At 43.0% G+C, this 23,845-nt stretch overlaps 1 protein-coding gene across 3 annotated transcripts in view; it reads left to right on the top strand.

Annotated features, from left to right (window-relative positions):
- The window catches only part of THRB (thyroid hormone receptor beta), a 393,487-nt gene that overhangs the window by 282,562 nt on the left and 87,080 nt on the right, over positions 1-23,845 (top strand). For all 3 annotated transcript variants that reach the window (XM_039254596.1, XM_039254595.1, XM_039254594.1), the window contains exon 4: positions 1,245-1,308. In XM_039254596.1, coding sequence (XP_039110527.1) covers positions 1,287-1,308 — 22 coding nt within the window. In that variant the 5' untranslated portion in view covers positions 1,245-1,286. The remainder of the gene's footprint in view (positions 1-1,244; positions 1,309-23,845) is intronic.

The raw sequence follows: 23,845 nt of genomic DNA, 5'->3' as shown, positions 1-23,845 counted from the left end.
TTTCTTGTGTTGTTAATTTGTAGGAGGTGATAGCTCATCATGGTTTAGGATTTGTATTTCCCTGATGATGAGTAATGTTAAGCATCTTTTCATGTGTCCTTTAGCCATCTGGAGGTCTTCTTTGGAAAAGTGTCCATTCATGTCTTTTGTCTATTTCTAAACTGGATTGTTTTCTGGGTGCCGAGTTTGATAAATTCTCTACAGATTTTGGACACTAACCCTTTATCAGATATGTCATTTGAAAGTATCTTCTCCCATTCCATAGGCTTCCTTTTTGTTTTGTTGATTGTTTCCTTCACTGTGCAAAAGCTTTTGATCTTGATGAAATCCCAATAGTTCATGTTTGCTTTTGTTTCCCTTGCCTTTGACAATGCATCTAGTAAGACGTTGGACAGCTGAAGTCAGAGGTTGCTGCCTGTAGTTTCCTCTAAGACTTTGATGGTTTCTTGTCTCACATCTAGGTTTGTCATCCATTTTTAATTTATTCTTTTGTGTGGTGTAAGAAAACAGTTTAGTTTCATTCTTGTACATGTTGCCGTCCAATTTTCCCCACACCATTTGTTGAAGAGATGGTCTTTTTTCCACTGGATATTCTTTCCTGCTTTGTCTAAGATTAGTTGATCATATAGTTGTGACAACAAAGATATTAAGTGATGGTATAGCAAGAACATAGCTGGGATTTTATAGTTTCATCTTTGAAATCATACAAAGGACAAAACTATTTTGACACGTGTATTAATGTTCTATTTTAATATCAGTTATTAGTCAAGACTCTTGGTTGCAAGTGACAGAGGACTGAGGAGCCAAACCCTTGAAAGGGACACAGCTTGGCCTCAGGGAGAACCAGAAGCAGGGATTGGAGGCCATCACCCAAACATGTGATTGACGCTTCTCACTTTGAGAAGCAAAGATCTCAACTGAAGATGTCTTTGCCACTCGGGAAAAGCAGCAAGTCAGTGTGCTGATAGTGTCCTTGAAACTTGAGATGGAAAAAACAGACATGTGATCTTGACTAAAATATGTTAAAGACCTATTTACAGAAGAAACCCTGAGATTTAAAATAAAACATCTTGTAAATTGACACATATCACAAGAGCCCACTGCTGTTTCAATTTCCCTAGTTGTGAGTTGAGAGGAACAAATTGCCTCAGGCTAATTAATGCACTTGATATTGTTTGAAACAAAAATGTTATGGAAGATCCAGGTTATAACCTGTGGTATTCTTTCTGTCTTTTTCTTTGTAGGAGGTGTCAGTGAAAAAAAGGGTCCAGAATGATTACTAATCTATGACTCCCAACAGTATGACAGGTATCTCTTTTTTAAAATTTTCTTTGCATGTCTCCATTTTTTGTTCCACCTGAAAAGAAATACAAGGTTTCTAAGAGGCCAACCTAAGACTCTTCCCAACATTATTTCCCAACCATCAAGTAAGGCTAAATGCAGATATATCCTATGGATACATCCCAAACAGTGAGCTTTTATCTTCTCCAGAAACTATGAGATGCAGAAACCTATTGTGAAGAAATGATGATTTCTTGTTTTTAGCCATCCTAAGATAAATAACCCTTGCACATGAGATATGTTGCCTCTTTACATTCATTCAGGTCAGTATAAGAAATGGCTCTACATCCTTAATGACTAGAGTCTGGGCACCTTCCCCCAAATGGGCTGTTTATTCCAGTTAGCAATAGAGTCAGAATGGAATATGATTAGATTGAATCAGGTAAATGAGGTAGAAACTCTTAGCAAGGAGCAGAGGAGACAGAATGACCCCCAAGGAACATAAGGTTGCAACAGAGTGAATTCTTGGTGCAACACATAGAACAGGGGTTGCAAACTCAAAGGCCCCAGAGGCCAGGCAGATGACCCCAATGCTAGGAATGGGTTGAGTGGAAGGGAAAACAACAAACAAAACTGGGGTCCTCAGGTTCCCTCTGCAGAGAAGCCATTCTTCCTCTCCAGTGATCACGGACATAGAGTAGGGAAGAAGCCCAGAATACCCAGAGACTTCAACTTCTCAAAAGAAGTTGGCAATCCAGATTTTAAGTGACATATCCACTCCCCATAAATGTCAACAGTTAACTTATTGAAATACCAAAGACTCATGGGCCAGTCAAAATATGTCTGCTGACTACAATCAACCCCGTGGGCTGTCAGTTTATGATCTCTGCTACCTGCCTTCCAGCCTGGCACCAAGCCCACACCTGTTCTTGTGGTTACCATGACAGCAGGGCAAATACTCCTAGACCTCTGAGTGTCAGGAGTACAGCTTGACCTTTGACAATCCATTCATGTCACCTCCTCACCTAGTGGCAAACATATAGGACAAATACTCCAAGAATCCATTCCCCAGTAGACCTGAAAATTAAAGTTGCCAGTCAGCCTTCTGGAAGCTTGGAGGCCTCTTACTGACCACAACACTACCTTTCTCAGCATCACTGCCCTCCCTTTAGACCCACCTACATTGGACCTCCTGGTGCAGCAAAAAGATGGAGTACCCGAACAGACCAGAACGATTCACACGAAGTAAGAAGTGAGGGCTTCAGAACCACATCTCCTCTTTTCCTATTTTTTCTTCCTCATTAACAGGCATCAGAAAATGCCCACTCCCATTTTTATTCCACATCAACCCAGGGAAAATTCTTTCCCACTTAAATCGCACCTATTCTGTGTCATAAACCTGGTCATTCAGTGGAAAATTGGTACACATCAACCTTAGCGGTCTCCTTCATGTTTGCCAATGAGTAGGAATCTCAGCTGGAAGGAATGAAGTATAAATCCTTGCAGGCACAGGCATGTGTGAGGACGTAGAGATCGGGCAGCAGGTAGCCACACTGCCAAACCTAGGGAAAGCACCCCCGTCTGATACAGGATAGTGTGAGATCAAGTGCCACACAAGAGTGCCTCTATACTCCACGATAATTTGCCCACTAGGAAAATACTCCAGGGATGATTGGGTGGCTCAGTCGGTTAAGCATTCAACTTCAGCTCAGTTTTACAAAAATATGGAGTTTTGTGTCTGTACCTAGAGATTTCTGATTTAACTGGTCTGGAGTGGCATGGACATCAGGATCTTAAAAAACTCCTAGGATAGGGGCTCCTGGGTGGCTCAGTCGGTTCAGTGGCTGACTGGCTCAGGTCATGATCTCCCGGTTCTTGGTTCGAGCTCTGCATTGGGCTCTGTGCTGACAGCTCGGAGCCTGAAGCCTGCTTCGGATTCTGTGTCTTCTCTCTCTGCCCCTCCCCTGCTCATGCTCTGTCTCGCTCTCAAAACTAACATTAAAAAAAAAAAAAAAATAGGTAGTCTCAAAGAACATAACCTTTTGAGACATAGGAAAATGGCAAAACTTAGTGTAATGATGGACGATTTGATGGATTTCCCTTGCTATGAGGTTGGTTCCAGAGAGTCCAGAAGTGACCATCCATCCCAGATTCCTATACAGCAGGGCTCAGCAATTAAAAAAAAAAAAAAAAAACAAAAAAAACCCGGATGTAAGTATCTCTGGCAGCGCAGACTACTCAGTTCCGCCACTGTAGCATGAAAAGCCACATGCTATACATAAACGAGCTGGATGTGTTTCAACAAAACTTTATTTACAAAACAGGCTGCAGGCCCACTTTGGCCCAAGGACTGTAGCCTGTGACCCCTTGGTCCAAGATAGTCCAGACTATCTTATTGTTGAGCAGAACCCCGAAGGCCAACTCAGCTCATCTCCAGAAGGGAGCGAGGCATCTAGGCTCACGCCAGGACAGTTCTTTGAGCCAGCTTTTCAGCTGATCTTGTAGAAGCCAAGATGTTTTTTCTTGCAGAATCCGCAGGTGCCTCCCAGTGGAGGAGGGAGTTTTTGCTTCCCAGCATTTGTTTTCCAGTGTAGAAACTAACAGTAGTTCTATTTGCAAAAGAAATCTACTCCATACACACATGCTTAGTGCAGGTTAATGGACTCAGCTGAGAAAATTATCACTTTAGACTCCTTTATTTGTGGACAAAATAAAAGAGGATCCTTCCCCCCACCTCTTTTTTGCTATGAGATCAGACTACTAGATTTTAAGAAATCTAAAGTCCCTTTATTGTGAGAGACCATGGTAAAGTTGTATGTAAGTCATTGGAGCTAAGTGCTTGCTTTAGGAGCCTAATTTAAAGGGCAAAAATTCATATTTTCTTCTTTGAAAAATAGGCAATATTATTGTTATGTAGTACAGGAAGTCAGTTAACCTCTGTAAAAATAAAACCATTCTTTAAATTTTTGTTAGTGTTTTATTTATTTCTGAGAGAGAGAGAGAGAGAGCGAGCGTGAGCAGGGGAGGGTCAGAGAGCGAGGAAGACACAAATCTGAAACAGGCTCCAGACTCCGAGCTGGCTGTCAGTACAGAGCCCAACGCGGGGATCGAACCCGTGAATCGTGAGATCATGACCTGAGCCGAAATTGGACGCTCAATCCACTGAGCCACCCAGGAGCCCTAATAAAGCCATTCTTTAAATGAACAGGAATAAGAACATTGAACTTATTTTCTTAAAAGCAAGCAGACTAGCATTTTCAGATAAGAGTCATGTTGTCAGTATGCAGTCTTTTCCAGTCAGAATGCTTAATAAATTTATTTTTGCATTAACTCGCATGGAAATTTATTTTCTGCAGTTATTTAATATCAGCTACAGTGGAGTCCAGTCTTGCCATAATTTTCCGGATGCTTTACCTCATTTGAAATTAGGGCTATATGAAATCACTCATTGAAAAATACTGATTCTTAATGGAGACAGTCAGAAAGTGGCTTAATATGGTATTTTATTAATCTAGCATTAAGCACTGCTTCCTAAGTAATCTGAGGGGAATGCTGCTAACATTTATGGCATTCTAATGAGCTCTATTTTGCATAAAACCATGACTCACAGCATAGGCAAGTTTGTTACAAAATGTGAATGATAAAAGTTCAAATACCAAAGTTAGAGGGTTTTGGCCTCTAACTTTTGGTGGAAAAGAAAACCAAGAACTCAGACTCCTCTACATGTGCCTGAAGAAGCAGAAACAAGGGTCTGTTCTATTTCCATCGGACCTGGTTTTATGAACTTGGGATAGGACATGAAGTTAGTACAGTATTTGAGGTTTCCATCCAATTGGACCCCCGATCATTTAAAGTGACGGAATTAGGAATCCTTCCATGTAAATAAAACATTCCCCCGTTGCTTAAACCGCACCTCTTCTTTGCGACCTGCTTATTCATTTAACCTCCCTGTTGTGATGTTTGCCTTTTTCTTTTTCTTTCTCAAGCTACTGCTATTGAGTGTACCATATCCCACCAGGGGAGGGCCGTTAGCCAGATAGGACAGCTCCCCTTTGTCCCAATGTTTCCACTGTATGATCTTCAGATTGTTCGCTTGTTTGGGGACAGGGTCATTTGTTAAGCAAAAGAAAGAATTACATAGGTTTGAAATTTACATTTCCAGGGGCGCCTGGGTGGCTCAGTCGGTTAAGCATCCGACTTTGGCTCACGTCATGATCTCATGGTTCGTGGGTTCGAGCCCCGCATCAGGCTCTGTGCTGACTGCCAGCTCAGAGCCTGGAGCCTGTCTTCAGCTTCTGTCTCCCTCTCTTTCTGACCCTCCCCTGCTCATGTTCTCTCTCTCTCAAAAATAAAACATTAAAAAAATTTTAATTTACATTTCTAAAAAAACAATTTACATTTCTCATTACTGCTTAGGTTGACTTTTAACATGTTTATTGGCTACTTGTGTTTCTTCATAACTCACTTGTTCATATTAATGTCCACTTGCTCGTTGTGGATTTTATATTTTTCTCATTGTTTACAGAAGATTATATATTAAGGATAGTAACTAAGCATGTCACCTAATCTCTCTAGATCTTGAATTGCTGATCAATTAAATGAGAAAGGGAGACTAGTTCATCTCTCGTTTGCTACTTTTACCATACTTCACATGTAAACATTTATAAATCACACTTTCATAAGTAGAGCATGGGTACCTTGACGGTTCACTGTAAAGAAAAAGGGACCCCCTGGAGCAATGTTTTCTGTGTTTTAAACTATCCTAGTGAACAGGTTTTTCACATCGATCAAAACATTTAAGCTGGGAAAACTCAGTATTTTATGGCTACCCATGGCCTTTTCCAGGGGTGGTTCTCCAAGTGTTCTTTAGGCTTTTCACATGCTCCTTACAACCATTTCATTCCTTCAGAAAGAGAATCACAGTTGTGTTCATGTCCCACAACTAAAGAGACCATCTTCATGGAATCAGGAGGTTGTTGACAGCAAGATTAGGACACCATCCAAAGCTAATGTTAACACTGTTATTGTTAGCATATCCTGCTGTCAGTAAATACTCTTCTGAAATAGGATTTTGGTCATGGCTTCTTAGTAAGCCATCATCCACTGATACAGCCCTTGATGTTAGACTTTTGTTTTTTAAATTTATTCTGAGAGACAGAGCACATGTGCAAGCAGGGGAGGAGGAGAGAGAAGGGGGGGTGGAGGAGGGAGGGAGGGAGGGGGAGAGAGAGAGAGAGAGAAAGAAAGAGAGAGAGAGAGAGAGAATCCCAAGCGTGCTCCACACTGTCAGCGCAGAGCCTGACATCAGGCTCCATGTCAGGAACTGTGTGAGATCGTGACCGGAGTCATAACCTATAGTCAGATGCTTAACTGACTGAGTCACCCAAATGCCCCTAGACTTTTAATATAACGTTACTTAAGTAATGTTAGAATGAACTGTGCTGTGTATGTAACTTTGCACCTCTAATTGTTACCTTGGGACAAAACTCTACTAAGTAAAAGGAAATGCTAAGTTAAGGGGACTGCAGATCTTTAAAAACCTTTTCTGTTGCCAAATTGTAACCAGGTTATTAGACCGATTGAGATACCCATCAGCAGTACAGCACCCATTTAATCATAAATCCTCCAAATTTGGAGTTTTTTGGGAATTCATTTTTGAGTCTGTTAGACAAAAATTTTATCACAGCTTTTCAAAACTTATTTTTCTTACTGATAATCAATTTGACCACACACACACACACACACACAGATCGACCACTTAAAGGACTTTGGAAACTTGCTCATTTAACTTTTCTGTTTGTCCATTATCTTTTTCTTAGGATTTATACATCAAGAAGATAATTCTTTGTTTATGATTAAGGTCATAATTATTTTCCATTATTTTAAAAATTTATTTATAAAATTTATTTATTTAAACTCAAGTTAGTTAACATACAGTGTAGTATTGGTTTCAGGAGTGGAATTTAGTGATTCAACCCTTACATAAAACACCCAGTGCTCATCCCAACAAGCACCCTTTTTACTGCCCATCCCCTATTTAGCCCATCCCCCCACCTGTCTCACTTCCAGCAACCCTCAGTTTGTTCTCTGTATTTAGAGTCTCTTATGGTTTGCTTCCCTCCATTTTTATCTGATTTTCCAATTTTAGTAAAGGTCTATTCATTTTTGGCAATATTTGACCTTTTCAAATTTCTTTAATATTTCTTCTTTGACATAGTCCCATAATAACAAAAGTCAGCAAGGTTAGTTCCAAGAATCCCTCGCCACCCTTGATCCAGAGTCCTCAAATGTCAATACTTTATCATGTTTCCTTAATTCTTTCCCCTCTCTCTAGATCATCTGTGTAATTTTTACTTTGAACCATTCACAAATAAGTTGTAAACATGATGGCATGGACTGTTTCTGACACATGTTTTTAGGTTACATACAGTGAGCTTTACTGATGTGTCATTTTGTGATTTACGTCTTTGTTGTCAAGCCCACAGAGGTCTTCTGGTGAGTCCCGAGGGGCAGAGCTTCATGAGTTCTTTGCGATGAGTTAGCGTTACTATTTCTTTCAACATGTAGTTCTTAAGGAGACACAAGGATGACTGGTTCAAGTTGAAGATTTTCTCAACAAACACCCTCTCACATTTATCCTGTATGCACCAACCATCCACCCAAAGTACCATAGCCTTTGATGGCAGGGAGGAGGAGCCTGCCAGGGCTGGAGGCCCCTCTGTGTCTTCTCCCGAAGTCAGGACTGCCAAACCCCAAGTCTTTGTACTGGTTACCCCTGCAGAGGACACAACCACAGAAACCAGACACGGTGCTCGGCTTCCTTTCTCATGCTGCTACAGGAGCTGGGGGAGGTTAGATTGATTTATACACTCCTGGCAGAATTCTTCTGAAAGAGCATCTAGAGGCTTCTTTCACTTTCTTCCAAGTTCCTGTTTCCCTGGTGGTGGTCAAAAATAAAACATGGCCTCAGAGTCCACGGAGCCAGCTCTGCACATGACACATGTTGCCACAAATAGTTTTGGAGAAGGAAAAATACCAACTCGCTCATATAGCTAGTAGCTCTCCTGTTGGTGAGGCCAGTTACAAAAACAGGGCCTTTGGTTTTATTTCTTGGGCATTTAACCACATGAAAAAAAATGGGGGCCCTTTTGCTCCCTCCTTGGCTTGGGGTCATGTCTACAAGAAATCTCACTGCAAGTAGGCTAGAAAGGAAACATCAGTCTTCTCTAAGATGCCTTGAGGACAGAAGGGAGGCTGCTACACCCACGTCACACGGAAGATCTTTCAATTCCTGCGCAGACATCTCTCCCACAGATCACTTCATGTGGTAACTGCTGAAGCCCCGTGTCCTCCTCTCTCCGCACTAAGGCTGAAAATCCTGGTATGGTGGCTCTGCAGACACTGCTGCCCCTCCCCCATGCCCGTCAGGATTCTCTTTCCTCTCCTCCCCACTCCGTAACTCCTCCTCCGGCCCTTTTCCTTTGAAGCTTGTGGGTCCCTTCTCTCCCTCTTCCATTTGCATCCCTTTTTAAGACCCTACTCAGCAAAATAAATAGATCCTCCTTGCTAAGGAACTCACCTTAAAAGACAAGGGAGGGGAAAAAACATAAATGCTTCTAATTTTATACCCCCCCCACCCCCCATCACACACAAATTGGTAGAAGAAAGTCACTTCATGGTGTCCAGTCTGGAGAAGAGAGGAACCCAGAACCTCAGTTCAAGCTTTTCTCCCATCTCCACCATAACAAGGGAGAAATCAAGACACCACAAAGAGAGAGAATTCCTGTGCAAATAACACATCACCCTTTTGACACAAAAGCAAATACATCTTTTTCCTCAGTAAACAGAATGGACGGTGACCTGCACAATACAAATGGGTAAAGGGTGCCATATAGCTGCTTAAAGAATAACTGGCCCTGTTGTAATCCGACGACCTCTGTCCTCCCATCTCTCACCTCTTTAATGTCCTGAACTTCTCCTGGAAGACAGGTTTCCTACTGAAAAGGGTGGAACTTTCTGAAAGATTAATCTCACCAAAGCCAGCCACGTTAGGGAGAATCTTCCTGCAAACTCCTGGGGCCTCCAAGACAACTGCTTCTAGAACCACTTCACCTTCCAGGTTGGAAGTGCAGCCCGGTGAGCAGGACGTGGAAAGGTCTCAAGGACGAGGCTTTACAGAGAATGAAAGGTGGAAGCACCAGAGCAAAGGAAAACTTTTTCCCCTATCAACAACCCCTACATTCTTTCAAGAGGCCACCCTTTACAGTGTTTAGTTTGTTCTAGGGGACTGCCGTACCCCCAGCCCCACTAACCCTGCTCCCCACTCCGTCCCCATTCTCAGCACTGTCACTACCATCGCCACCATCAGCAGCAGCATGGTTTCATCAACCCCCCACCCATCGAGCCGTCATCACTCTGATAAAGTCATCTCTAGCTCCCTCAAAGCCTGCCGTAACCCCAAATCACCCCACATATCTCTACTTGGCTCTACCTAACGAGCATAATAGTAACAAACATAACCTAGCGGCATTCTGCTGTGTTGGGAATACCCTCCTCTCTGTTCCCCCAAATGCCACTGAAGGTCGAGCGCAGTGGCACATTGGCAGGTGTAAGATCCTTCAGATGAATTGAAGATAATTTTTCCCAACAAAAATGTAGTCCCTAATGAATATGTGATGTTATTTTGTTTGCAAGGAGTCAAGAGTTATCTTTTGGGGACGCTAGAAAGCTCAGTCAGTTAAGGGTCTGACTCTGGATTTCAGCTCAGGTTGTGATCTCATGGGGTTTGGAGGCTAAACAACTTTAAATAGGGATAGAGCTCATTTCTTTGTTAGTCTTCATCATGCCTGCTGCCCAGGGAGGAAAGTTGAACGTAGTCCTTCCTCAAATGATTAAGGCAGAATCCCCTCTATGATGGACGACCTAGCCTTCTCCTGCTCAAACTTGCCTGCACATTAGAATCATCTCAGAACATTTTTTAAATTTTTGTAGAGGGAGAGCATGTGCACATGTACATAGGCACACAAGTTGTGGGGGAGGGGAGGGAGAGAGAGAATCTTAAGCAGGCTCCACACCCAGCTGTCAGCACAGAGCCTGATGCAGGGCTCACACCCAAAAACTGAGATCATGACCTGAGCTGAAGTGGGACACGACTGACTAAGCCACCCAGGCGACCCTATCCTGGGAGCATTTTAAAATCCTGGCACCCATGCCACCCCAGACCAGTTAAGTCAGAATGTCTAGGTGATTTAAGGGGATTCTAGGTGATTTGACTTGGTCTAGGGTGGAGCCTCAGCCTTTTTTTTAAGCCACTCCACTTGCGCAAGTGGAATGTTTTTCTTTTTAAACTCAACTGATGCTGATGTGCATGAGTGTTGAGAAAAGAGCAGTTGTCCTTAAACTTGGTGGTGAGGTATCCACATCACTGGAAAAATTTGGCTTTAAAAAAGGCCAAACAAGTTCTACTTGACCATTCCACCTAATAACAAGTGCCTGAGTTTCTGGATTCTCTATTAGCTCTCCACGTGATTCTGATACACACAAAAGTTTAAGAACCACTGATCTAGATGGGCTTTTTTTTTTTTTTCCCCCATTTGGAAATGTTTTGGGAAATGTTCATTTTCTAACATTCATTCTAACACTTCATTTGAGTACCTACAAAAGACATCTAAAATGTCACCAGTTAAGGGGCACCTGGGTGACACAGTCAGTTGAGTATCCGACTTCAGCTCAGGTCATGATCCCACAGTTCGTGGGGTCAGCCCCATGTTGGGCTCAGTGCTAGACAACTCCGTCTGGATCCTGCTTTGATTCTGTCTCTCTCTCTCACTCTCTCAAAAATAAACATTTTTAATAAATAAAATATCACCAGTTAATCTAGGCCTAACCTGGCCAAGGATGACAAACGGAAATGTAATTAAGGATGCTTTACTCCCAATGACTACCTGGGCATGTGCCCTTACTGTCATCCATGAATAACAGACCCACAGTCCCTGCAACCACGCATTTGGCTGGTAGACGCCATCATTGGCGTTTATCTAAAAAACCCATTAGGGTAGCAATGGTCCTTCAGGAGTTCACTCCTATGGCATTTTTCATCAACGAAATGGAACTTTACTGGGCATTCTTCTTTAGTGAGTCATTTTGAAGTTGTGAGGTGATTTGGTTAAGAAAGGAGTTTCTTCCTGGGAGGGTGGTGTTGGTGGTTTAACGAAAATCAAATGACTTCCATGCGGGCCCTCAGAAGAATGTCGCTCTCTGGTGAGCTGGGTCCATGGGTTACAGTTCTCAGTCTGGACTGCTCACTGGGAGAGTTTAAAAAAAATTTCGATGCTGAAAATACTGAACTTTCCTCAAATTGTGATGAGTGGATCAGAGATACAGAAATCATTTGACACAGGGTGTGGCACATTGGGACACAACGTAGACATTCTGAGGGAGTACCAGGTACATAGTAGGCATCACTAATGTTGTGAAAAATGCCCCATATAACTAACTGAACTACAATGAAGTAACGAACAAAACAAAAAGCAGATGTAAACAAATGTTTTCAGTTTAGTTTTTAAGTTTGTTCTGTAGGAAAGCTTACATTTTTATCACTTTGTTTAGCTCACTCCCGTAATTCACGTTTTCTCTTTAGTGTCTCATTCAAATTCAGCATCCTATTTAGGATTTCCTAAGACTTTTCTATGCAACCTAAGGCCTTTCGTTTTCTTAAACATGATAGACATGCCTTTTTTTATTCATTTTTAGTGAGGCAATAATCTAAACATAACATTTGAAGCCAAAAGTTTACGCAAAAGGAAGATTTTTTTTTTAATTTTTTTTTTCTAGGAGAGAGAGAGAGAGAGACAGCGTGAGCAGGGGAGGGTCAGAGAGAGAGGGAGTCACAGACTGAAACAGGCTCCAGGCTCTGGCAGTCAGCACAGAGCCCGACGCGGGGCTCGAACCCACGAACCGCGAGATCATGACCTAAGCTAAAGTCGGACGCTTAACCGACTAAGCCACCCAGGCGACCCCGTAGATACTTTTTAATACAGTCTCTTCCTTTCTGCAATCCTTGATAAAGGATTTAAGATAAAAGAAGTATCTTAAAACCTATGTTGGTATTATTATTACTTCACTTTTTTTTTTTTAAATGTTTTTTATTTATTTCTAGGAGAGAGAGAGACAGCGTGAGCAGGGGAGGGTCAGAGAGAGAGGGAGTCACAGACTCTGAAACAGGCTCCAGGCTCCGAGCTGGCAGTCAGCACAGAGCCCGACGCGGGGCTTGAACCCACGAACCGCGAGATCATGACCTAAGCGAAAGTCGGACGCTTAACCGACTAAGCCACCCAGACGCCCCTATTACTTCACCTTTCTAATAGGTGTAAGTTCCTATGCCGGCCAAGGCCAAGGCACTGTACTAATACAGCATCTTCCTGGATACTTCATGTTCCTCAGGATGTAGGACATAACAGGATATAAGCACATGAGGAGGAAGTGACAGCAGAAAACAAGAGGGAGATACACATAGCCTTGCTGCTGCCAATAAAAAGAAAGCAAACAAAGACAGTTTCCCGTCATTAGATTACGTTCTATATTCACAGCGTCCAATTGTGGTTCCCATTTTTCTGCCAAGACCCTCTCGTTCCTTCCCCACTCGTCTCTCCCTTGAACCCTGTGCTTCCAAACATTTTACCTGCCAAACAGCATTTATTAGATAATAGAATTCATTGCCTATTTTTAATAATCAGAGTTTATGTAATCTGAGATTTTTGAGCAGGATAAAATGAATAATGAGCCCACACTACACAGATACAAAGAAAAATTGCCATTTTTCAAAGGCCAGAAGGCACCAGATTTTTCATGAAAGTAGCATAGGCTGTTTCATATTATGTCATCTCCCTTGGGCCTTTCTGAACTTTAAAAATTGTTCATAGTTTCCCCCCAGTACTACTTTTATGGACCTCAAGACTCCTTTGAGTGAGAAAACTCTGAATATTCTGCATTCCAATTTTCTCAACTCTAAGTAGGAATTATATTCCTATATTATTTAACTAAATAGAACTATAAATGAAGCCATCAGAATACCAATTACTGCTGGCACTAACTTTAATCAAAAAAGTCTTTCAGTATTATTATAAAATCATTCTTCAAAGATTAAGTCTATGTAAATGAATATGAAATAGCCTACCATACTCAGTAATGCATAATGAAAATATTCATGAGAATTTCAATCATTTGATACTGTGCTCCAAATTAGATCAAGAAATCATTGGCATAAATCAGAACATTAGCAAAGTCTTTTGAGTTTTTTCAATAGAAAATTCTAATTAAATTTAACATTAACACATCTAAGATACTGGATTCCAGGCATATAAACATAAGAACTATTTCTTAGTTATCTTTGAGAAGCTAAGTCAAGAGATTGCATTTCTGATCAATACCTTTTTTTTTTTTTTTAACTAAAAAGACTTACAGAAGTTTAGAACTAGAAGGAATATTACAGACCATCTGTTCCAACACCCTGAAATTACAGGTGAAGAAACAAAGCCCATGAACTCAAAGTGACATGCTTACAGCTGTCCAACAACAGACCATACAGAGGTCTCAGATCTTCTCCTAAATGATTCTTCACACCTCTCCCTCCTTGAGCTTCCATCAGCTCTGACTGCATTTGTAAAAGTTTTATGATAAAATAGATTTTAAAAACTATTTGGAACCATATAATGTAAAATGATGCTATCTACTGCCACAAAGAACCCCAAAATCTCGGTGACTTCATACAACACTTTATATCTGATTTACATTAAATCCAATGCCACACATTCTTGGTTGATGGATAACATTCCCCACAGTCATTTGGGGACCCTTCCTTCTTACATTCCCATTTGCTTCCAGGACTTCATAATTTTCTCCATTCAACAGAAGGGGGAAAAGAAAATGGAATGATTAATGGACTTGTTTTATGGGCCAGGCCTGCAAGTACTGCCCAATGAATGTTCTTATTCACTCCATTGGCTAGAAGTCAGTCACATGGCCACGTGTGACTAGAAGGGAGGCTGGGAAATGCAGCCTAACTGTATGCCCAGGCGGTAGAGAGCACACACATTTCAATAATCAGTCTGTGTCACAAAGTACTATACAAATGCATGAGAATATTATGGAAGTAGGGGAGGTCAAGAAAGACCTGATTTTTATATTGAAGTCGTTTTTTTGTTGTGGTTTATTTTTGAGACAAAGAGACACAACATCAGAGCATGAGCAGGGGAGAGACAGAGAGGGAGGGAGACACAGAATCTGAAGCAGGCTCCAGGCTCTGAGCTGTCAGCACAGAGCCCAATGTGCGGCTTGAACCCACGAACTGTGGGATCACGACCTAAGCTGAAGTTGGAGCCACTCAGGTGCCCCTGAAGTCATCTTTTATGTTTAAAAATGTCTGCTACAAGTCCTCTGAACCTCTTCCAGGTAATATCAGCATCTCTATACAGGGCTAGAATGATGTATTTTGACCACCATTTTTAGAGGCTTCCGTAGTTCTCATGTTATAGTGAAAGGAGCATAGACTTTGGAGTCCTGTGTTCTAGGGTTCATATCCCCAGTTTTCCACTTATTATCCTGGTGAATTGGAGCAAGCTGCTTAAGCTCTCAGTTTCCGTTCTCTTACGATAAGAAGACGGCAGAAAACATCCTGGAGTTGTAGCGATGATCTCGTTAAATCAGTAAACATTTACTGAGAGCCCCCTAGGTGACAAGTCCTGGGGGTACACTCTAAAGAAACAGCAGCCATTAAGGGGAGAGCACGGAGTCTAGATCAATATTATGTGCACAGTCATTGTCACCAGCAGGCGCTCAATAAATGAGAGGGCTCTGGCTCCCCCTTACCACCCTCCTCTGCACACTTGGCAAGTTTGTTATAGTTTTTGTTTCTGGCGCTATGCATCTAAGCTACGAAGACAGATTTGTCCCTAGAAATCCCAGATAGAATAAATTAATGAATAATAATGCATCTGAGAGATGGAGAGGCCAAGTGGAAAATGTTTCACTTGTTCCTGCCCCTCAGAAGGGAATTGACAGGGTGAGAATTCTAGGAAGCAGGTTTCACAGCAAGGGCTTAAAATATAATGATTTGGGCAACAAAGACTTGTTCACTGTCAACAATTTCCTCTAACAGTAACATCAAAGCAGAGAGCCCTCTTCAAAGGCTGGTGGCCTTTATGTTGCAAAGTATCCTTTACAAGCCAGAGAAGGAAGGTCTTCTGGGGAGGTGAGCGGGTCCTTGAGGACACAGAGTGGGAAGGCGATAGCGGCCCCTCCTGCTGGTTGACCGGAAGAGCGTGCAAGGAAGATGAGAAGGAAGACGACAGTATCTGGCTCCAGCCGTGGCTGACAGCTTTCGTCTTCTTGCTGCAGCTTTCTCCAGACACCCACCTGGGGGAACCCTCCTGCTCTGGCCTTGACTCCTGGTCTCTCAGCTCTTGTTTTATTTCTTCCTTTGATTTCCAAATTGGACAGAGGAGCTTAATGTTTGTTTTGTTTGAAAGCCTGCCTTTTTTTTTTTTCTCTCTTGTTCCATCCCTTCCGTGAAACTCTGTTTTATTTCTCCTTATTTGCTTTTATCTTTTTCTTTTAAGTGCAGAATTGGATGGGGGCAGCAGGCAAATAATGAGGACAATAGGTCTCTCATGCAGGAAAGTATATACCATCTTGCCCCAAACCAGATCTGTACAGCTGACCCATTAAAATGCAACAGAGGGGCCAAGGGCACAGGGCTGTGGTCAAATCCACCATCCAGGGGTGCCTGGGTGGCTCAGCCGGTTAAGCAACCTACTTCAGCTCAGGTCATGATCTTGTGGTTCGTGGGTTCAAGCTCCACGTCGGGCTCTGTGCTGACAGCTCAGAGCCTGGAGCCTGCTTCAGATTCTGTGTCTCCCTCTGCCTCGCTCTCAAAAATAAGTATCTAAAAAAAAAATCCACCATCCAATGTGGCTTTACCTCTTTCTGCCGTGACCTAGGGCAAGTTGTTTTCCCTTTCTTAATACTCAGTTTCTTCATCTGGGAAATGGAGAGGATCATTATCTTGATATTAGTGTAAGTGTCAAAAAGAAGTCATGTCATATGCTTAGCAGTATGACTGGAATATTGGGAGCCTCAAGTAATAAATGACAGATCCCAGATATCATCACCACCACCACCTCACGGTCTCCAAGCCAAACACACCACTCCTGCCCAGAAGGCTGAGGGGAAATGCAACGGTCTTTATTATCTTGCTTCAAACACATTAGAGGACGGATCTGATACATCCCATAACCAGATGCCATCCGGCTGTCTCGAACAACCTGTCTACAGTCCAAGAAGTGAAGAATCTTAAGTGGGAATCAGAAATGGGTCTTCCAGTCCCACTTCCCAGGACTGATCCAGAAACATCCTAAAGGGTATTTTAAGTGAATGGGCAGTTTTCAAAGAACAAGACACCACTGAAAATCTATTAAATATTCTAGAACCCTTTTGCCACTGGCCTGCCTCCACAATACGTCCAACTGCATTTGTTCCCTCCTTTCCAGACAAGGATTTCCTAAAGATCAATTTTGTGCATGGTTCTTATGCAATCCCGTCTCTTAGAAGAAACTAGGATATATTGACCAGGCCTGTGATGAAACTAATTGTTTTCAAGGAGGAGCAGTTGTAGCCATGGTAAATTTCCTCTCCTTTTAAACTAACAGTCCAGAGAAAGTAGAGTTAATAGAGACTTGCTTTAAGATTCAGTATTTCCAAGACGAAGAATATGCTGTGCTTCCTGACCCTGTCAAGCCCCAGCCCTTCACAGGAATTTTCAGTGTGCCACAAATTCATTGAAGAAACGCCTTTGATCTCCACATGCACAGCCAAAAGGACAGGAGTTAAATTGGCCAAAGTATGGAGCACCTGGACCTGGGACAGGTTGGCATTGGGCCAGTGATACTTTCAGCACACCTCACCCACATCTGTCTCTCCCTCTTCCTCCCCACTCTCTCTCAGGAACTCTTGCCATCTACGGGTCTGGTGTGTTTTGTACCCTTAGGATTTCTCGCCACGGTCCTCCACCCACTTTGCCCACTTCACACCACAATGCCAGAGTTGCCCACAGCCTACAGAAGACGGTCAGTTGCCAGTCCTTAGGGGTGCACTGGTTTAGAAAGTCTGCCCGTTATCTTGGCACAAGGAGTCACCTGAATGCAGCAGCGAGTATTATTGCCTCCCAAATAATCAACAGCTGCCTAAATCCGGAGTCCAGGTTAGTGCCATAGAAGACAGGACATACTAGTTCTGGAAACACGGTTGCTTCATCTGGAATGAGGGCCACCCAGTTTCACCCCAGACGATCTTAGTGCTGCCCATTTCACATGCACACTTGCGGGACCAGGGCAGCAGTCAGGCTCGGTTTTGCTTGTAACTGTCCAAAGGTTTCTGAGCTGGTGTGAGCTCTAAGGTCCCAATTAGCCCCACTATTCTCTGAATTTTGTTAGTCAGAGCCAGTTGAGATAGTTAACTTGCCTGGAACTCGGCATGGCGTATTGCTGCACATCAACGCACCATACGTGTCCCTGGCTGACGGTCAGGAGAATGGAGTCTGGAGAACAAGGTAAAGCAATTCATGAAGTCACCCCAGGATGACGAGTCACCCCAGTTTGCCAAGGTAGGATCACTCTGGTTTGGCACCATCATACACTGGCATGAAGTAAAACCTTCCATTTGTAAGCCTTAAGAAAGGACTCTGCAGCTCATCCCTGCGGCTAATTATTTTACTCCTGCTGCGTCTGCTTCACTAGCTTTAAATAAAAGCCTCTACAGCATGCCTTCCAAATAATATAGATCCACAGACTCCCAGAGAGGAGACAGCCTGGGATTTATGGTAACAGGGACATTTCAAATACCTAACATACGGGCTCTATCATACCAACACCCACAGGTCAATGTTAGCTGTGAGGAGGAAGTAAATAAGGTTCGTATGGGGGCACAACAAGTTTCTTCCAGGGTTTCTTCCCTTGCTGGAAAGCAGTTGTGATCAATACTTAGTGCAAATAATTGCTTGTAATAAAGTATTCATGATTTTTTGAAGTGGGACCACGTCACAGGTTTGCTTATGTATATCATGACTTTAGAAGGTGAGCAATGCTTTATAAATGTCGCCATCTTCCCCATCCACTAAAAACCAGGGTCCGTGTTATAGCCCCCTTGTTAAAATTTCAGATTCGGGGCACCTGGGTGGCTCAGTCGGTTAAGCTACCAACTTGAGCTCAGGTCATGATCTTACCGTTCGTGGGTTTGAGCCCCACATCAGGCGCTGTGCTGACAGCTCAGAGCTTGGATCCTGCTTTGAATTCTGTGACTCCCTCTCTCCCGGTCCCTCCCCTGCTCATATTCTGTCTCTCAAAAATAAGTGTAAAAAAAATTTCACAGATTGGAGGTGCATTTAGATTAAATTCCTGCCACTTAAAACACAGGTATTCCTGCTAGTGCTATTAGTCATTCATACCTTAGTGTGTATTAATCCAATCAGACTTTCCCTCCTGGAGTCGCTGACACTGATCGGTGGGGAGGAGACAATGACAGGGGCAGAGTAAGAGCACTCTGCATCAGAAGCTATGAGGAAAACGCACTCACTTGACAGTTTTGCAGGCAGGGTCTCATTGCCTCAGCCCTGTCGACTTTCGGGGTGGAGAATTCCTGTTGTGGAAGGCTATCCTGTGATTGTAAACCTGTAGCAGCATCCCTGGCCTATATCCATGACATGCTGGCAGCGCGCACACACCCCCAGTTGTGACTGCTGAAGAGGCCTCCAGACATTGACACCTATCCTCAGGGAAGCAAAAAGCCCTGGTGAGGACCGCCAGCCCAGGGGCAGCCTGGAAGCACTCGTGGTAACTTCGGTCTACCTCTTTGAGTCAGTATATGGAGTCAGTATACGGAGGGCATGTGCAAGGAGCGTGGGATTTTTCTTCCAGAGCCTCTTCCTCACTTTGGCAACTTCTTCCTTGTCCCCACTGTGCTCATCCTCCCAGGCAAATGTATTTCTAGAATTGAGGCAGCTGTGGATAAAACAGCTCCAGGAAGTAAACTGCCCATTCTGCTTGAGGTAGCAAGTTTGAATCATTTTGTGACCCCCTTCCATGCAATGTACCACATGGTCTTAAACAAATACAACATTGAGAACACACAAGAGAATGTGCCATGTTCAGGCTGCCGAGCGCTTTGACCCCGCCATTTGGGCAGAACTGTGGTCTCTGCCAGAAGATGCCAGACAAACAGGGAATTGCCTACAGGACAGGATTTTCTCTTCTTCTGGTAATTATTCGGTCAGAATGGATCACAAGCCAGACTTTCATAAAGCTGGAAATGTTTGTATCTCAACCGGGGACTCCCCTCCCCCAACAAAATCATGCCTCTCAAGTTCCTGAGCAGTGTTCTCAGACACAGTTGTTCCATGGCTGAAATCAGACAAGCCTGTTCACTTGAACATAACGTCCTACATTTCAAAAGAAATAGGCCTTTTGACTCTGTCCTTTTTAAGGAGAGATTGTTTCCTGAAGCAGATGAACCTCTCTCAAATCAATATTCGTGCTAAGAGATGAAGGCCCACAGTCATTCTCTAAGACTTCTCATTTGTCGGCAAGCCAGCGTGGCCCTTCCGAAGATTCCAAGCACAGCTTTGTGACTGGGCACATGCTCTTCTTCTCTGGCCTGTGATGGCCTCATCAGCAGAATGGAGAGTAGAGGTTGTGAGGACAGCTTCCATTCATTCTCTAACTTTGGGCAACATCTTTCAGTCTCTCAGCCAGGGATTCCTCATCTGTGAAATGGGGCTGATCACAGCATCTCCATCACTGCATCGTTGTAAAGAGTAAATCAAACGCAGCATGTACCTTCCCTGGCACGTAGCAGGCCTTCTCCAGGGGTTAGCTCTCAAGGTCATAAATGCAAAAAACAAAATTATCCTTTTTGGTGAGTTCTAAGTTATTCCGGGGCCTTTTACCTTTCCGGGCAGGCAGCTAGGAAACAAATCTTCCTTATCTTGGTCATTTTGCTTGGTTCTTGTCTGCTACGTGTTTTGGGCCACTTGCAGAACAGCCCACAGCATCATAAGGCTAACTTTTTGAAGAGTCAGCAGCAGCAGCCAGGGAGAAAAATAGTCACTTTGTACACAGCTGTCTCTTATTTGGTAAATTTACTGGAAAAAAATTTTAATTAGAAAAACAACTCTTAATGTTTGAGGTATAGAGTGAAAATGTCAGAATTTGAAATGGCGTGGAGATTGAGCAATAAACCCTTGTTGTATACTTCAGAACATATGTGTTCAGTTAAAAGATCATGGAAGAATCAAAAGACCCATCCCAGCTCTTCCCCCATCTGGGGGGCCTTGAACAAGAACGTCTGAGCTTTAGTTTCTTTCAGATCTCTAACTACATCATTTAGTGGACAGAATGGAGTTCTTTGACCTGTGGTCATCATCTAAGGCATTCGGTACTGACTTGCCATAAACAGCTAGAAGTGTGTGTGGCAGAGACTGACCTACCTGGGTGTAGATCCTGACTTTATTACCTATGACTGTGTGACCCTGGGCAAGTTGCTTCACCTCTTTGTGCCCTAGCGTCCTCACCTGGAAAAGGAGGATACGATTTTTACTTCCTCGAGTTAGTGTAAGGAATAAATGTAAAATTCTCAGAATAAGTGTCTGGCCTATATATTAGCTCTGACTTTTATTACTTTCTTGTTGGTCTCTAGAAAGGAAAACCTGAAAAAGGTGAAATTATAACTGGGAATCCCCATGTTTGGATTTTTCCACTCCATGTGCATTTACCAACTAACCATTTAGGAAATTGACATTAACCACAATCCCCTTTAATTTCCCTAACCTGTAACCATCAAATAGCTCTTCCCTGCTGATTCCTGAATAGGAAATATTGTGTCTACAGAGTAAATACTCAGTTTTACCAAAGGTTAAATTGGGCAACCACACATTTAACAAATTCTATTTTACTTTACATGGGGACTGTGCCCCAGAACAGAGGGTCTCCAACATCAGTGTGTTGGGAATCACACGCAGATCCTCTTAATGTGTGGATCTGATTCATCAATTCTGGGGACTGAATCCCACATTTCTAACAAGCTCCTGGGTGATTCAGATGTAGCAGGTGCTCAGTCACATGGAGAGAGATTCACAAGCCATCTGAAGATGGAAGGGATATGGCGGCACACCGGGACCTCATTGCAGGCAGACAGGCTGCAGAGGGGCGGGCCTGCGGGCATTTGTTGCCTGATACCCTCCCCCAGCTCCAGCCTCACCAGCTCTATTTTAAGCAATTGATAAGCTTGAGAAAACCCAAAAAGGTGTGAAAAAGACAGAACTCCCACCTGCTGCTCTTGGTTTTCCCTGCATTGTAAAAACATCGTAGAACAGACTGCACCAAGCAATTTGATGCATCTGCAGTGCTAACTTGTCTTCCACAAGACAGGCAGGTAGAAAGCCATTTAATTCCCTCCTTCATTTCCGCCACTGGGACAGGATCTGTGGGGAACAGGTGCTCAGCCATACCCTCCCAGGGAACACTACACACCAGGCAGAGTGGGGTTATACCCCCTGGAGCCTATTTGATAGTGTTCAGAGAGCCTGAAAACATCCCCAGAGCACCTGCTTTAAAGGAGTCCTCCCTATCTAAACAATCTCACCTGCTGGCATAACCAAGAGAAAGGAAGGGAGAAGTACCACGCCAAGTCCTCTATTCCTAAACAAAGGAAAACACCAAACTTCTCCAGAGTGAAAGGCTTCTCCCTAAATAAAGGAAATCAGTCCATCAGTCTTGGACTAGATTGATCTTGATCCTAGTTATTTTCACATAAAAATACAGAAAAGGATGGATTCTATGAAAACGCGAAGGATTGATCCATAATCCCAAATATTATTCTACTTCATTGAACACCAGCATCTATTTTGCTGATTACCCAAGGGCACATTTTACCTTTTTACCTGAGAAATTGTAAATCTCAGTTTGCTCTTTATCCACAAATTATGCCCCAGGCCTAGTTTGCAAAGTTAGAAAAGATTCACAGGTATTTCCTACCCTTGGAAGGGGGATTTCGAGTTTGGAAACATAAAATGGAGACAGTTTTACAGACTACCGTGTTTTTTTCCAACGATGTGGGTTCGGACTGGCAAGAAGAATAAACATTAGGATCTGAACTTTCATACAGGGGAAATCTAATCCTGGCAGTAAACATCTGTTCCCTTTTATATGCATTTGTGGCTCTTTAATAGGAATGTTTTTGCAACAGCTCTAGCTTTTCTAATATCCTAAATGGAATCTCTGTAGCCCTTAGAGTAATTACCTCAAAGTTTAAGCCATCCGACCTGAGGATTCTGATCAAATCCAGGATGAATTATGGAAAAATCAGATGACCGTTCCTAGGGGAGGATTCCACTATGTCCTCTGGAAAGTACCTTCCAAGTCTCCAAGGCCTCTGGCCAGTGTTCCAGCGGGTGGCCTGTCCCTATGTGGTTAAAAATAATTGTAAGATGTCGCCCCTGAACCCAGCCACTGCCATGCTTTCATGCAGTGGAACTCCACGTGGCGATCCCACTGTGGTCTTTGAACACACGTTGTCTTGTGCCGTTTTTAACTTTGTTTCAGCTAAACTTTCAAATGGATTCATGTGAACTCCATTTAAAGGCTCTAAGCACGCTTAAAAATTTTTTTTAATGGTTTTAACTCATTATCAAGAGGTTATCACTGTAGTTTCTGGTTTCAGAATAACTATGTGAGGTTTCTATAGCTGTGATGATTCTTTTTCATTTGGATAATGACAGCCTAATGAAATATACAGGAAAACTGGAAGAGCAGGAGCAGCCAGATAAAAAAAAAAGATTTGTTTCTCTCTTAGCAGCTCCTGGATCTCCCTCACTTAATGGATGGAGAATCCCTGCCAATGAAACACGAGAAACCCACGGTGATAGCAAACTTCAATTCACCTGCACACGGGGGCAGAGTAGTCCAGTCTCAACAAAAAGAAAAACCAATAGGCAGGTGCTCTGTAAGTGAAAGACAAAACCATATAGCAATGCAAGACAGCCGATCTGAACAAAGAGCCTAATTTTGCAAGACCTTGCCTACAAGAAGAGATTCCTGAGGTTGCATTTCATGTAACCAAAGGCTGAGCAAGGGCCTCAGCAGATCCTCATTTATAAAGTTTCAGGAGTGAAACAGCAGATACCGTCCAGATTGAGTACACCCTAATTGGAATATGTGAGCACATTTCATGGTCCTCAGGCTTTCATTCATTCATTCTATACATGCATAAATACAATGTTAATCAAGATTTACTTCCGTTTGAATTTTTAAGTAAAGTATAAATGAAAGATCATCATTTTCTTCTCAAACCCCAGAGTCTTTCCCTTCAGGTCTCTGCTCCAGATCTTGAAATATCCATAGACGCGTAGCACTTGGAAAGGGAGGAAGTGAAGGAAGAGAAGTTTTGGGGAAACGGTCTGGGGACTGAAGATAATGAGAAAGGACACTTAGCTGAGCAGGAGGAGGGTGAGAAGGCACCA

The sequence above is a fragment of the Hyaena hyaena genome, unplaced genomic scaffold (assembly GCF_003009895.1).
Source record: "Hyaena hyaena isolate Hyena2069 unplaced genomic scaffold, ASM300989v1 scaffold_494, whole genome shotgun sequence".
Classification (NCBI taxonomy): Eukaryota; Metazoa; Chordata; class Mammalia; order Carnivora; family Hyaenidae; genus Hyaena; species Hyaena hyaena.
The sequence above is the reverse complement of the archived record's forward strand: the minus strand, read 5'-3'. Positions and strand labels throughout refer to the sequence as shown.